This window comes from Canis lupus, chromosome 1, assembly GCF_011100685.1.
Source record: "Canis lupus familiaris isolate Mischka breed German Shepherd chromosome 1, alternate assembly UU_Cfam_GSD_1.0, whole genome shotgun sequence".
In the NCBI taxonomy this organism is placed as follows: Eukaryota; Metazoa; Chordata; class Mammalia; order Carnivora; family Canidae; genus Canis; species Canis lupus.
In genome coordinates, this window is record NC_049222.1 from 92016562 (window position 1) to 92029706 (window position 13145).

The 13145-nt window shown below is 45.0% G+C and overlaps 1 protein-coding gene across 1 annotated transcript; it reads left to right on the forward strand.

The window, feature by feature from the left end:
* The first annotated feature begins 475 nt into the window (after nt 1-475).
* On the forward strand, nt 476-12623 carry KCNV2 (potassium voltage-gated channel modifier subfamily V member 2). Its single transcript, XM_038527172.1, has 2 exons — nt 476-1846; nt 11772-12623. The coding sequence occupies exons 1-2, from the start codon at nt 476-478 to the stop codon at nt 12051-12053; spliced, it is 1653 nt and encodes a 550-aa protein (XP_038383100.1). The 3' UTR covers nt 12054-12623.
* The last annotated feature ends 522 nt before the right edge of the window (nt 12624-13145 follow it).

Consider the following 13145-nt stretch of genomic DNA (forward strand, 5'->3'; position numbering starts at 1 on the left):
AAGCATTCTGGGGCCATTTCTGTCCTTGTTCCTGCAGAGGCTGCAATTTCAGGAGCTAGGCCAAGACCCAGGCACCCGTATTCTATAGTTAATTCAGCTGATTTCACGCCAACACGGGGACACTGAGCACCTCCTAAGAGTTGCTGACATTTTTATTAGCAATCGTCTCTGCCACCTTCTGATTATCTACAGACTTAAGACCACATAATCAAGCCCTAGGTCAGGGAGCGGAGGAGGAAACTAGCTAAGAGGCTCTAAATCCCTCCTAACGCTTGCCGCCTCCCTATCAGCAAGATTAGAGCAGTCAGCAGCCATCTGCGCCTGTTCAGACTCCGGCCTGGGAGCGCCGCGCGCCGGGTGCAGGCTGCCCTGTCACTGCGGGCCACGGACCCGCCCTCCCGGCGGCCGTCCCCAGCCTGGAGAGCCAGACCCCGACCGCCAGGGAGGAGAAGCCAGGGGTCCACCCGCCGCAGCCATGCTGAGACAGAGCGAGAGGCGGCGCTCTTGGGGCTACAGGCCCTGGAGGGTCACGGAGGGCGAGGAGGCGTCCCAGGCCGCGGGCAGCCAGCACCGCAGGAGCGTCTGCTCCGTGGGGGCCCGCTCCGGCTCCCAGGCCAGCATCCCGCCGTGGACCGAGGGCAGCTATAACTACTACATCGAGGAGGACGAGGACGGGGAGGAGGAGGATGACCTGAAGGACGACCCCGGCGAGGACCAGCCGCCGGACGCCCGCACCGCCCCTCCCGTGTCGCCCACGCTGAACGTGAACGTGGGCGGCCAGAGCTACCGCCTGGACTGCTGCGAGCTGGCCTGTCACCCCAAGACGCGCCTGGGCCGCCTGGCCACGTCCGCCAGCCGCAGCCGCCAGCTGGGCCTGTGCGACGACTACGAGGCGCGGACGGACGAGTACTTCTTCGACCGCGACCCGGCCGTCTTCCAGCTGGTCTACAACTTCTACGCGTCCGGGGTGCTGCTGGTGCGCGACGAGCTGTGCCCGCGCTGCTTCCTGGAGGAGCTGGGCTACTGGGGCGTGCGGCTCAAGTACACGCCGCGCTGCTGCCGCATCTGCTTCGAGGAGCGGCGCGACGAGCTCAGCGACCAGCTCAAGATCCAGCGCGAGCTGCGCGCCCAGGCGCAGGCCGAGGAGGCCGAGGAGCTCTTCCGCGACATGCGCTTCTACGGGCCGCAGCGCCGCCGCCTCTGGAACCTGCTGGAGAAGCCCTTCTCGTCCGTGGCCGCCAAGGCCATCGGCGTGGCCTCCAGCCTCTTCGTGCTCCTCTCCGTCGTGGCGCTGGCGCTCAACACGGTGGAGGAGATGCAGCAGCAGGCGGAGCAGGGCGCGGGCGGCGGCGACCCGCGGCCCATCCTGGAGCACGTGGAGGTGCTGTGCATCGCCTTCTTCACGCTCGAGTTCCTGCTGCGCCTCGCCTCCACCCCCGACCTGCGGCGCTTCGCGCGCAGCGCCCTCAACGTGGTCGACCTGGTGGCCATCCTGCCGCTCTACCTGCAGCTGCTGCTCGAGTGCTTCACGGGTGAGGACCAGCGGCCCGGCAAGGGCTCGCAGCGGGAGCACGACCTGGAGACGGTGGGCCGCGTGGGCAAGGTGGGCCAGGTGCTGCGCATCATGCGCCTCATGCGCGTCCTGCGCATCCTCAAGCTGGCGCGCCACTCCACCGGCCTGCGCGCCTTCGGCTTCACGCTGCGCCAGTGCTACCAGCAGGTGGGCTGCCTGATGCTCTTCATCGCCATGGGCATCTTCACCTTCTCGGCGGCCGTCTACTCCGTGGAGCACGACATGCCCGACACCAACTTCACCAGCATCCCCCACGCCTGGTGGTGGGCCGCGGTGAGTACCGAGGCCCCGGCTTCCCCGCCCTCCTCCCCAGCCCCGCCGAAGCCGCTCCTCCCTTTCCTCGGTCAGCAGCCGGTCTGCCTTGCTTGGGGGCCGCTGCTCTCTCCAGGCCTCTGCTGCCTCCGGTGAATAAAAACATCAGTGGGGGGTTATAAAGTTGGAAAGACACTGTCCAGTAAGTAACTGAATTCAACTTGGTCCTAGGAATCTCAATCTAGATGTAGTCTTAAATCCCTGGACAGCCTGATTTTAAGAAGGATTTCTTGTTCACGCATGTGGGAGAAGTTCATCATCCTCATTCTTACTCACCACCTATCCAACACTTGATGTCCTAAGTGGTTTGTAAAGATTCTCTTATTTCAGTATCACAACCCTGTGAATGGCTAGGATCACTTTTTTTTTTTGACGGGAACAAATTGGAAATGGCTCCATATTTGAAGAAAACTATTAACTTTATGCAGGGAAAAAGTGAGACTCAGCTGACCAGTGTCCACCGTAACTAAAATCCCACTGGTTCTAGCCAAACTGGAGTGTGGAAAGAAGCATCTACAACCGAAACTTGCTCCAGTGTCACTGAAGTTCCTTCAGGATCTGGTATTCTTGCCCCATTCTACAGCTGGAGGAAGCGAGTAACAGAGGGTGTAGACACACAGCTAAAGGTAGCCAAACCCAAACCCATCCAATGACAAAATCCATGCCCTTCCTACAGTCAGCACTGCCTCCTTCATGCTTCATTTCTGGGCTGTGCCTTGCCTAATTTGCACAGTCTTTTAGTCATTTTTGTTCTTTTCTTCAGTACTTGCCTTTTATAATAATTTATGCCATTTACTCAAATATCTGTAATGTCTGGTATGCTAGGCTAAATCCCTGGAAAATCCCCGAACCAGTTACTGTACATGCTGATTGATAAATTGACATTGGTACATAGAGGGAAGAAGTGGGTTGTGATTTCCCTATTTTTAGAAGTAGAAGGCTTGTAACGCCTTAAAGAACATTAAGCAAATATAACCAGTTTTTCCCCATGTAAGGAACAAGGTACGTTCAATATTATCATTGGGTATGTTAGAACCCACTAACTGGTGTGAACTTCTGAGGTGAACCGACGCAGGGCTACACAGAACCAACCCAGAACTACAATGCAGTTCAGCAAGATGGAAGATTTGGGACTAAAATCTAAATCTAAATCTGCTAAAAATTAACTGTGACACTAAATAATTATGAAACCTCACTTCCTTACTTCCTGTCCTTAGTTTTCTTGTCTCTAAAAAGGGGTGGCTACAGAACTCTATAATTCAATTAGTCTTCCGTCACTGAAAAGCAGAGCACTCATATGTCATATAGGATTTGTGAGCTTTCTTCAGTGATGGGATGACATTAGGCTCTTCCCAACGAGCTAGCCAAATGCTGCAATTCTGATCATATTCCAGGTGACAAAAGGTCATCTCCATAGTAGATAAACCACATGTACAGATGGAGCTGATAGAGGATGATTTGTCCCCAGCAAATGACATTTATTTTGGAGGTGAGTAAAGGAGAAAGGGGGGGGGGAAGAGCAAATCCACATGCTGATGATATACTACCAGGTTGACAGTCAAGTTTCCATTCATCCAAGTATCTTGTTTTCAACCCACAAAACTTTTTAAAATTTTGTATATTACTACAAAATTTGGTAAGAATTCTGTTGCTAATTTTTCATTTTAAAAAATTTCCTGAAGTGAATGCCTATTGATCCCATTTAATTTCTTGATTTGTTTAATGTACAATGACACTTAAGACTTTCAAGTTACCCCCCTTTTTATGCTAAAATTGTTTTAGTTAAAAATCGGTGTTTTCAAAAAAAAAAAATCAGTGTTTTCCTTAAGTTTTACAATAAAAGTTGAATCGCCATTCCATTTTTGTTGATAACAAATTTTAGCAATTCTTGCTTTTGCTGATGCAAGTTTTATTTTGTGGACATTGTCTCTATCAAGCACTATTTTCACAGGCCAAAATTTGCACATTTCAACCTTACCATTGACCAACCTTAACCTTTATCAAAAGCCTCTGTCCATTTATTCTCTGAGAATTTTATAGACTAGTAAAAATCTTTATGAATTAGATATGTCTGAACTTATCTATGAAAACTATAGGAGTTGCCCCTTGAACATTCAAATGCTGCTCTATGTCCCAGGACAATATAGATTAAGCAGATTCTTCTCCATATTTCTGATGGCATTCCATATTGTGGAATTTATCCATATTTTCAATAGAGCAAAGAGAAAAAGAATACCATCAAAACGACGCAGACAGAATGTTTTGTTTCCTTATGTAGATACCAAGTAAAAGATGCAAAACAAAGATGAATTCTACAGAAGAATCACAAAATTCATCTTACTCATTCCCTGATCTAGAATTTTTTGATCACCTCCACTGTACCAAGTAGTATTCTAAACACTAGGGATACTGAGTGATAGAAAAATAAAAAAAAAAAAAAAAAAAAAAAGAATTTCTTTCCCTCATGGAGTTTCCATTCTAATGGAGAAAGAGAATATATTATTTCAGATACTGATGTGTGTCTCCTATGAGATAATAGGATAGAAAGAGCTGGGTGCAGAATCTACCTTTGATAGGATGGCCTGAAATTTGAAGAAATGAGAAGAAACCCATCTATATAGACATGACTGAACAGAAATGACAATAAGGGGGAATCAGAATTAACTCTGATGCAGTTGTCTCCAAGTATTTTATTGATCACGTATCTTGTAATTTAAAACTTTTTGAGCACATACCCATGGTAAATGTGTATTCAGCTATTCATAAATTACGTTATTTATTGTTATAATAATGATGCATCACAAACTACCCCAAAATTTTTTTTAATTTTTATTTATCTATGATAGTCACACAGAGAGAGAAAGAGAGAGAGGCAGAGACACAGGCAGAGGGAGAAGCAGGCTCCATGCACTGGGAGCCCGACGTGGGACTCGATCTCGGGTCTCCAGGATTGCACCCTGGGCCAAAGGCAGGCGCTAAACTGCTGTGCCACCCAGGGATCCCCTACCCCAAAATTGAATCACTTATAATGTCAAGCATTGATTTAGCTTATGAGTTTGCAAGTCAGCAATTTAAGCTGGTTTCAACTAGAAGATTCTTTTCATTTGGGCTGGTGCCAGTCACTCATTTGTCTGATGATCAGCTGGCTGACATCTGGGATGAAAGAGGAGACTAGACCACATATCCTTCATCCTCCAGCAGGCATGTGCCCATGGCAATGGACAAGAGAGGGAGTGCAAGCTCAACCATGTGAACACTGTATAATTTTTTGTTCATGTCATTTGCTCAGCCCATTGGTGAAGGCAAGTCATAAGGCCAAATTTAGAGTTTAAGAGCAGACCAGATTATCCCATCCAGTGTAGAAAAGCACTGAAAAGTTTTATGGCAATGAGCTTAGATACAGAAAGATATAAAGTATTAGGTCCACTGAATGGACATTTTTCCAAAGGAGATGTACAGATGGCCAACGTACACATGAAAAAATGCTTAACATCACCCATCAGCAGTAAAATGCAAATCAAAACTGCAATGAGATATTACCTCATACCCATCAGAATGGCTAAAATAAAAAAGACAAGAAACAGCAAGAGTTGGCGAGAATGCGGGGGGAAAAGGAACCCTCGTGCACTATTGGTGGGAATGTAAATTGGTGCAGCCACTGTGTAAAACGATATAGAGGTTCCTAAAAAAATTTAAGAAATACTGTACAATCTAAGAAATCCACTACTGAGTATTAACCCAAAGAACATGAAAAGAGTAATTTGAAAAGATACATGCACCCCTATGTTCATCACAGTATTGTTTACAATACCCAAATTATGGAAGCAACCCATGTGTACATTGATAGATGAATAAAGATGTGGTATGTGTGCATATACACCTGCACACAGCACAGGGGATATATATACTCAGCCATAAAAAAAGAATGGGATTTTGCCATTTGCAACAACACGGATGGATCTATAGGACATTATGCTAAGTGATATAAACTAGAGGAAGACTAATGTCACATGATTTTACTTCTCTGTGGAATCTTAAAAAATAAAATGAACAACAAAAAAAAAAGGCAGAAATATACCCATAAATACAGAGAATAAATTAGAGGTTGCTAGATAGCAGGGTGGTGGGGGGCGGGGATGGGTAAAGTGGGTGAAGAGTGTGAGCTACAGGCTTCCAGTCATGGAATTTTAAATGACAGGGATGAAAGGTAGAGCATAGGGAATATAAGCAATGGTATTGTAATCAGGTTGTATAGTAACAGATGGTAGCATAATATAATGTGTAGGCTTGTTCAGTCACTATGTTGTTCACCTGAAATTCATGTAACACTGTGTGTTGACTGTATTTCTATTAAAAAAATTAGATCCGTAATACAGTCATTCTACTGTAGTAAGACAGTGCTGCTCAACTCTAAGTACACATCAGAAAATATATATTCACAAACAGAGTTTAAAAATGAGGTAAAGAAAGGATTGGTAGTATCTTTCAGACTACAGTGCTGTATGCCTTATATATTCAACCTCATTAGAGACAGATTCTCTAAACCATCCTTCCATGTGCTATTAGTACTTTCCGACAACCCTAAAATATGACTCGTTTTTCATAATCTTCCCTCTCTCTATGCCAAGGATCCTGCAACCTTCCTCTGTAAATCAACCCAAGGTTTTAAGAGGAATACAGTAATTTTCATTGTTGTGAATACTTCTCCAGCTGCAAAACAAATCCCTCATGGACACATTCATGTCTGCAAATGCTCACGCATTAGGATGTAAGATGGCCCTGTCCTATTCGTCTGTCAAATGGAGATTATTTGTGAGCATTAATGTAATAGGAAACATATGTAAAATGCTAGCCTGTAGTACATCCACCATAAATAGAAGCTACCATATCTGTCTAGTTGATAGTCTTTATCATGTGGAAGCCATAACCTTTGCTTCCAGATTCATTTGGAGGAAAATAAAACAGAAGTGATTCCTTCTCTACTGGAAAAAGAGAGACTCTAAGACATATGAGGGGGTCAGCTGTTCTCCCCTGGAAGAGCTTCTACGTGTCCAGATAAATAGGCACACACCTGGAGCCGCTCCAGCCATGTTGGGGCTCTCCTGGCTGCCTGGCTGCAGGAGATGCATGGCACAGCTGGCAGGAAGAGTCAGCTCTGTAATGAAGCTGTCATCATTGGCCTCCAGTGCAGCTATGTTTTTAAGCAGAAAAGGGCAACCGGACCGTTCAACAGGCCATTTCCTTCTGAGCTTCAAGAGTAAGTTAAAACTATAGAAACCAAACAGGAAACTATGTCATGAACTCATTCCTTGAAAAACTAACAAAAACTCTTCAAAAAGAAAATTTATCTCTGGCTGAGGGAACAGATAATTGTGCCACAGAGACCTTGCTCCTATCTTTGTTTTCCCAAAGTATGCTATCATTTCCTTGCAAATAGATGGCCCTTACAAGATCGCTGAGATTTTATTTTATTTTAATGGATTGATTGCTTACTTTAAGATGACCCATTTGAAGGTGAATCAGCCAACTTGCAGTCAGGAACATGGTGGGGAGAGTAGATATTTTAAACAGATTGAATTTGATACAGGGTTATAGATACATGGGTGTTAGAAGGCTAGAAGAGAAGCAAGGGGAAACATGGAACAGCTTCCAGGCTTAGAACTGAGGGACCACATAGAAAGTAGAGTTACTCCAACCCACAAGTGCAGAGAAAGAGCCACTGAGCAGCTGTCACGGGGACTCCTAGGATAACACCATGAGGTTAGGGTCCCATGTGCCCAAAGATGCCTGAGCCACAGGGATCTGCTATACTGGAGGATGGGGACAGACACCAGAAGCAGGAGTAGAGACCCTTATTTCCTCACTCACTTCTAGTGTCCCCACACTATCTCATTTGTAGAACACAACCAAAAGCCAGTGAGCAAGGGTGTCTGGGAAATGTAGTGTGCAGACTCCCAGCTGCAGAACTACAGGAGAGTCCAGAAGAGTGTCACGCTTGGGACTGAGAGACAACGGGTAAATGTTTGGCACAGATAGCAGTAAAAGGAGGCATCTTCTTAGCTCTTTCAGAAATAGCACAGGACCCATAAATGGAGCAAAGGCTCTTAGGTACTTCTATGACTTTTGCTCCTGTGGACTTATGACTCTGGGGTAGTACCCCTTGAGGTCCTCAAACAATGATCCTCCTGTAAGCCAGGAGGACTTATGGGAATTGGAGTTGTCGAGGATAGGCAAAAGTACCAAGTGAACCGTGGATGTGGAGGACACCACCATTATTGTGTACCTTTCCATGGCTGGATAAATAGATCCTATATCTGCCTTAGTTTTTGCACACCCCCTTATTGTACAATTTACATACACATCGGGACTTTAACATACAGATGAGGCTGGTGGATTCTCTTTAAAGCCCTCTTCTCACCCATGACCTCATTCTAACAAAGCTTCCACCCCTCAAAACATTCTCTGAATTCCACTGGGGAATTATCTTTGGAGACTGTGATATGCCCCATTTACTTTTTTGAAATGGTGCCAAATCCTCACCTTTTTGAATGCAGATTTGAGATTTTAAAATATCATCAAGACCCTTGAGTTTAAGATTGACATCTAGAGTTATCTACCTTGAGGGTTAAGACTACTTGCTTCAAGTCATGCCACTGACTCCTCTGTGCAGATTAGAATCCAAAGAGGAATTCCTAAAATATTTGTAGCAATAACAGCATGAATAGGCTACGTATAGCCTTTGAAGCTAAATTCTTTAAAAGACAACATGCATTGAGATATGTAATAATTTTAGCCAGAAATTACTGGTCTTTACCACCTCGAATTGTTTGCGAACACTAGAAGGGGTGTTTGTTATTTTGAAAAATCGGTTGTGTTCCCTGGGATCCTATTTCCTACATGTGTGGATTACCAGGTGCCAAGATTTAATCTAGGCTTCATTCATTATGAAGGAAACAAACATTCCTTGTTAAAGGAGAAATACCACTATAGTCATTCTGAGGTTTCAGAGAAAAACTGGATGCTTGTCCTCCCTATAATGTTGAGGCAGCCAGGATTTGCTGATTGATGGGTGAGCTTCTGGGGGAAAGGTCACATTCTGGCTTTTGGGACCCAAAGGCTAGGGAAAATATGTAAGCCTTCCATGGAATGGTACGTTTCCAGTTTATTGAGTGGCTGAGCCAGCCAGTGTTTTCAGGATATTAAGATGGATTGCAGAAACACTGGTCACATTTCTAGACCCAACTCCTCCTAATGGGAGAACTCACTCTGTGAGGTCACATGTGTCAGTCTAGGGCCTTCCATTTTTCATGTTCATGAAGGGAGAAATGGGTTTGGTCAGTGGAACATGGAGAAGAGTCCCCGAACACTGAGAAATTCTGCATTCCTCTTGGAAGCAAGGAGCAAGCACCATGTCACTAGTTGAATCAAACTGTCCACAGAATAGACAGTGCAAAGATTAGCTCTGCATTTTGAACAGATTCTTCAGGACCAGTCAGACAGAGCCTCCTAGCAGAAGACATCTTTTCTCTAAAAATAGAGATCCAAGATACACAAAAATATTTAGGTCATATTATGTGCATCAAATATTTAATCTCCCTTAAGCCAATGCTCTTTGCTTTTGACTCTTCACTCAAAGTTCAGCCAAAAAAAAAAAAAAAAAAATGAAGTCGAGGTTGAGAGTGAAGGAAAGCCAGTGTGGGGTTTGATGAGAAGTTTAAAATAGGCACTTTGGCTCAATTATCTTCCTCTGCATTCTCCTAGCCTCCTGCCTTCCATCTTGCAGGCTAGGTAACCTCAGAGCCCCTGCTTTGGCCTTGCATGGATGCCTCCTGTCCTGAACTACCCCTTCCTGTCACTTGGCCCTATACCCAGACTCCCTGTAGGCTTCCTCCAGGGCCAGTAGACAGAGGAACTCAACGTTCATACAGACGTATGAGTGCTGTGCTTAATAACATATGAAAGCCATGGTTTAGTTCACGTACCTGGACAGAGACCTGACTTGGGTCTTTTATTTCAGATATGGCCAGTGACAAGACACACACACACACATACGTTGAGATTAACCCACGATCTCACTGTACCACTGCCTCTCCTCACCCTTTGCAAAAAAGTAGGAAACGAAGATTCTCTCCTGGAGCCAGAGTGTCCCCCACCTCATTTCCCTGCTGCTCAGCAGGATCCAAGCAGGAATCCATTTCTATAGCCCACAGGTCTAAAAACCATGAGAACTAAACATTATCACTCACATAGTCAGCACCAGGCTTTCCTTCAGTCCGTTAACACCCCTATGGGGTAGCTACTACTATTCTCACCATATTTCACAAGTAGAAACAGCCAGAGAGAATATAAGTGACTTGCCTAAGTCACACAGCTGGGAGATGGATTCAGAGCCAGGTAGCCTAAGGCCATCTCTGTTTCCTCAAGCTAGTCTATATCATCCTGCCTCTCTTAGGTGCTTGCTTGTATTCTCCCACCATGGGAAGGGGCAGCCCACCCTCAGTAGGTCTCTCACTGGAAATGGAGCAGTGAGAGGTAGTACATCCCCCATCCCAAAGAAGAGGTCAAGCTTTCACTTTTTCATGGTCTGGCTGGAGCTATGGTTCTTACCAGCAACACCAGACTGGCCCACCTGGCCCACTTCTCCATTCTATTCTAACTAATCAGTTACATTTACCCTAAGTTAAACTAACCCTTATATCAAAACAAAAAATGTTTATATTTTTAAGTTAAACAGTATGGATCAACAGGCTAACTGTGCATTTTACTACCATTTTCCAGAAAATCATGGCAACACCACAAATCTATGAAGCAAATGGTGCCCCCTGGAGTTGTGCAATGCACAGTGTTCAACTAAGCAACAGCCCTGCCTACAAGCCTTCTAGTAATTTAGTCAATAGTCTGGGGACCAATGGGAGGCTCAGTACATGAGGCTTAAAAAATAGGCCCAAGAGATTTTCCCAGGTTTTCTCTGGCTACACTGACTGATAACTAGTCCCAGAGGTATCTGCACTTTAAAACAGAAGCTTGTTAACCTAAATAAATCTCTAATTAGTAGAATTTAAAGTGGTGTGCAAGAGTGATGGCAGAAATTTCATGTGGAGTGAACACGTTTTTGGACTGTGATGTCTTACAGAAAAGTCCCTTTGCAAAATAATGAGAGTGTGTTTCTCTAGACATTTCTAATTAAAGCACCTTCATAGACAATATCTCATTTGAATGACATAATAACTCTGAGAAGTATTATAATTTTCTCCATTTTAAAGATGAGAGAAGTACAACAGAGGAGGTTAATACTTCTGTGTGCCTGATACTGTGTTAAGTGCTGTGTGTTCATTTTCTTTAGTCTTCAGGAGAAGACTATGGAGTTGGGTATTTTAGATGAAGGAACCAAGGCTTAGAGACAGAATATTTTCAGTGGGGAAGGGTCAGAGTTAGGACATGGACCCATGTATGACTAGTTCTAAGCCCGGGCTCTTCCCAGTACATCTATCTTGTGGGCAAACCCTGAGGCCCTGGTCCTAAAGCTGGCCTCTCTGAGGGGAGGCAGAGACCCACATTTATTGAACCCATGCTACCCTAGGAGCTTTACATATGGTATCTTATATACTCTCCACACCTTTTAAAATAGCTATGATCTCTGTATTGTGTATGAGAAAACTTGTAATAGAATTTAAACTCAAGACTTGCAGCCCCACGGCTTGTGTTCTTTCATGATGCAGATCCTGCAGGCAAACCTTCTAGTACCTCCTAAAGCTGGCTCTGTGGGACCCCATTACATGATCTGTCTGTACCTTCAGGGAGACAAAACATTTTCCTGCTCAATTCTCTCCTGTCTTCTCCTCCATCACAGTGCTAACGGTTCCTTCCCACTTTCCTTCCCATACAGGTGAGCATCTCTACTGTGGGCTATGGAGACATGTACCCAGAGACCATCCTGGGCAGGCTTTTTGCCTTTCTCTGCATTGCTTTTGGAATTATCCTCAACGGGATGCCAATTTCCATCCTCTACAACAAATTCTCAGATTACTACAGCAAGCTCAAAGCTTATGAATATACTGCTATGAGAAGGGAAAGGGGAAAGGTAGAGTTCCTGCAAAGAGCCAAAAAGAAGATGGCAGAGTGTTTGGCTAGAAGCCACCTACAGCCCACACCAAGGCAGGAGAGTTGATGTTTCAAAGGAGAGATGGCTGGTAGACCCTGTGAACCTCAAAGTTTCAATCCTTTGTATCATCAGTGCAAAGACCTGTGAGAGTCATACACAAAGGGCATCCAGTTCAGAGCTCTACTTCTGGAAATGTCCATCTTGGCCCCAACTGGGACTGCCTCGTTTGTTCTTTAACTGTGTTGTATGTAGGAGTCTGACATCCTACAACTTGCGTCACCTCCCCAGTGACACTGGTACCGAAAACTCCTTGACAGGAGCAACATCTTCAATTTCTCTTACAGCTTCTCATGGCTTCTCAATAAATATGTTTGGACTCAAGTTTCCGCAAAGAAAAAAAATCCTTAATTTTCTAGGGAGAAACAGAATGTTGCAGCATGAACTATATGAGCTTTAGAGTTAGACCAACCTCAGGCGGAAGCCCAGACCTACTGGATGCATGGTTTAGGGAAGGTCCTCTACTTACCTGAGCCTCAGTTTCTTCAAATGTGAAATGTAGGTTATAAGACCTACCTTGTAATATCAGCATGAGGACTGGAGATAATACAATAAATGGTAGCTGTTAAAATTATGTAAGTGGTTGTCGTTGTCTAATACACTTTCTAGGTGGATGGTTATCAGCCCAGGGACATTTGTCACCTCCAGCTCCCCTTGCCCTGGGGATATTTGGCAATGTCTAGACATGTTTCTAATGGTCACCACGGTGAGGTAGGATCAGAGTAGCTACTGGCATTTCATAGGTAGAGGTTTGGGATGCTGCTCCACATGCACAGGACAGCCCCATAACAAAGAGTCATCTGACTCAAAAAGTCAATGGAACCAAAGCTGAGAAACCCTCATCTAGACTGATCATGGAAGGCCCCAGACCTGCCCTATAACATACCCAAGTGTGCTAATCACCTTCCCTTGAGAGGCACCCGGACATGTCCTCTCCGTCATCTTTCTATGGGGAAAAAAAAAATTTAAAAACCCTGCCTTTTGGATAATGTTCTGGACTGAGTGCTGAAAAGAAGGGAATTCGATCAATATAGCCCTCTGCTCTGGGCTTGTCTGTAAGTCAGAAAACCAGTCCCTACTGGGTGCTGATGCTTTCTCGCC

Excerpts from the sequence above, each read along its gene's own strand:
- KCNV2 (XM_038527172.1), top strand. The coding sequence starts at position 476 with ATGCTGAGACAGAGCGAGAGGCGGCGCTCTTGGGGCTACAGGCCCTGG. Across the intron at positions 1,847-11,771 it reads ACGCCTGGTGGTGGGCCGCG|GTGAGCATCTCTACTGTGGG; the intron begins GTGAGTACCGAG and ends CTTCCCATACAG.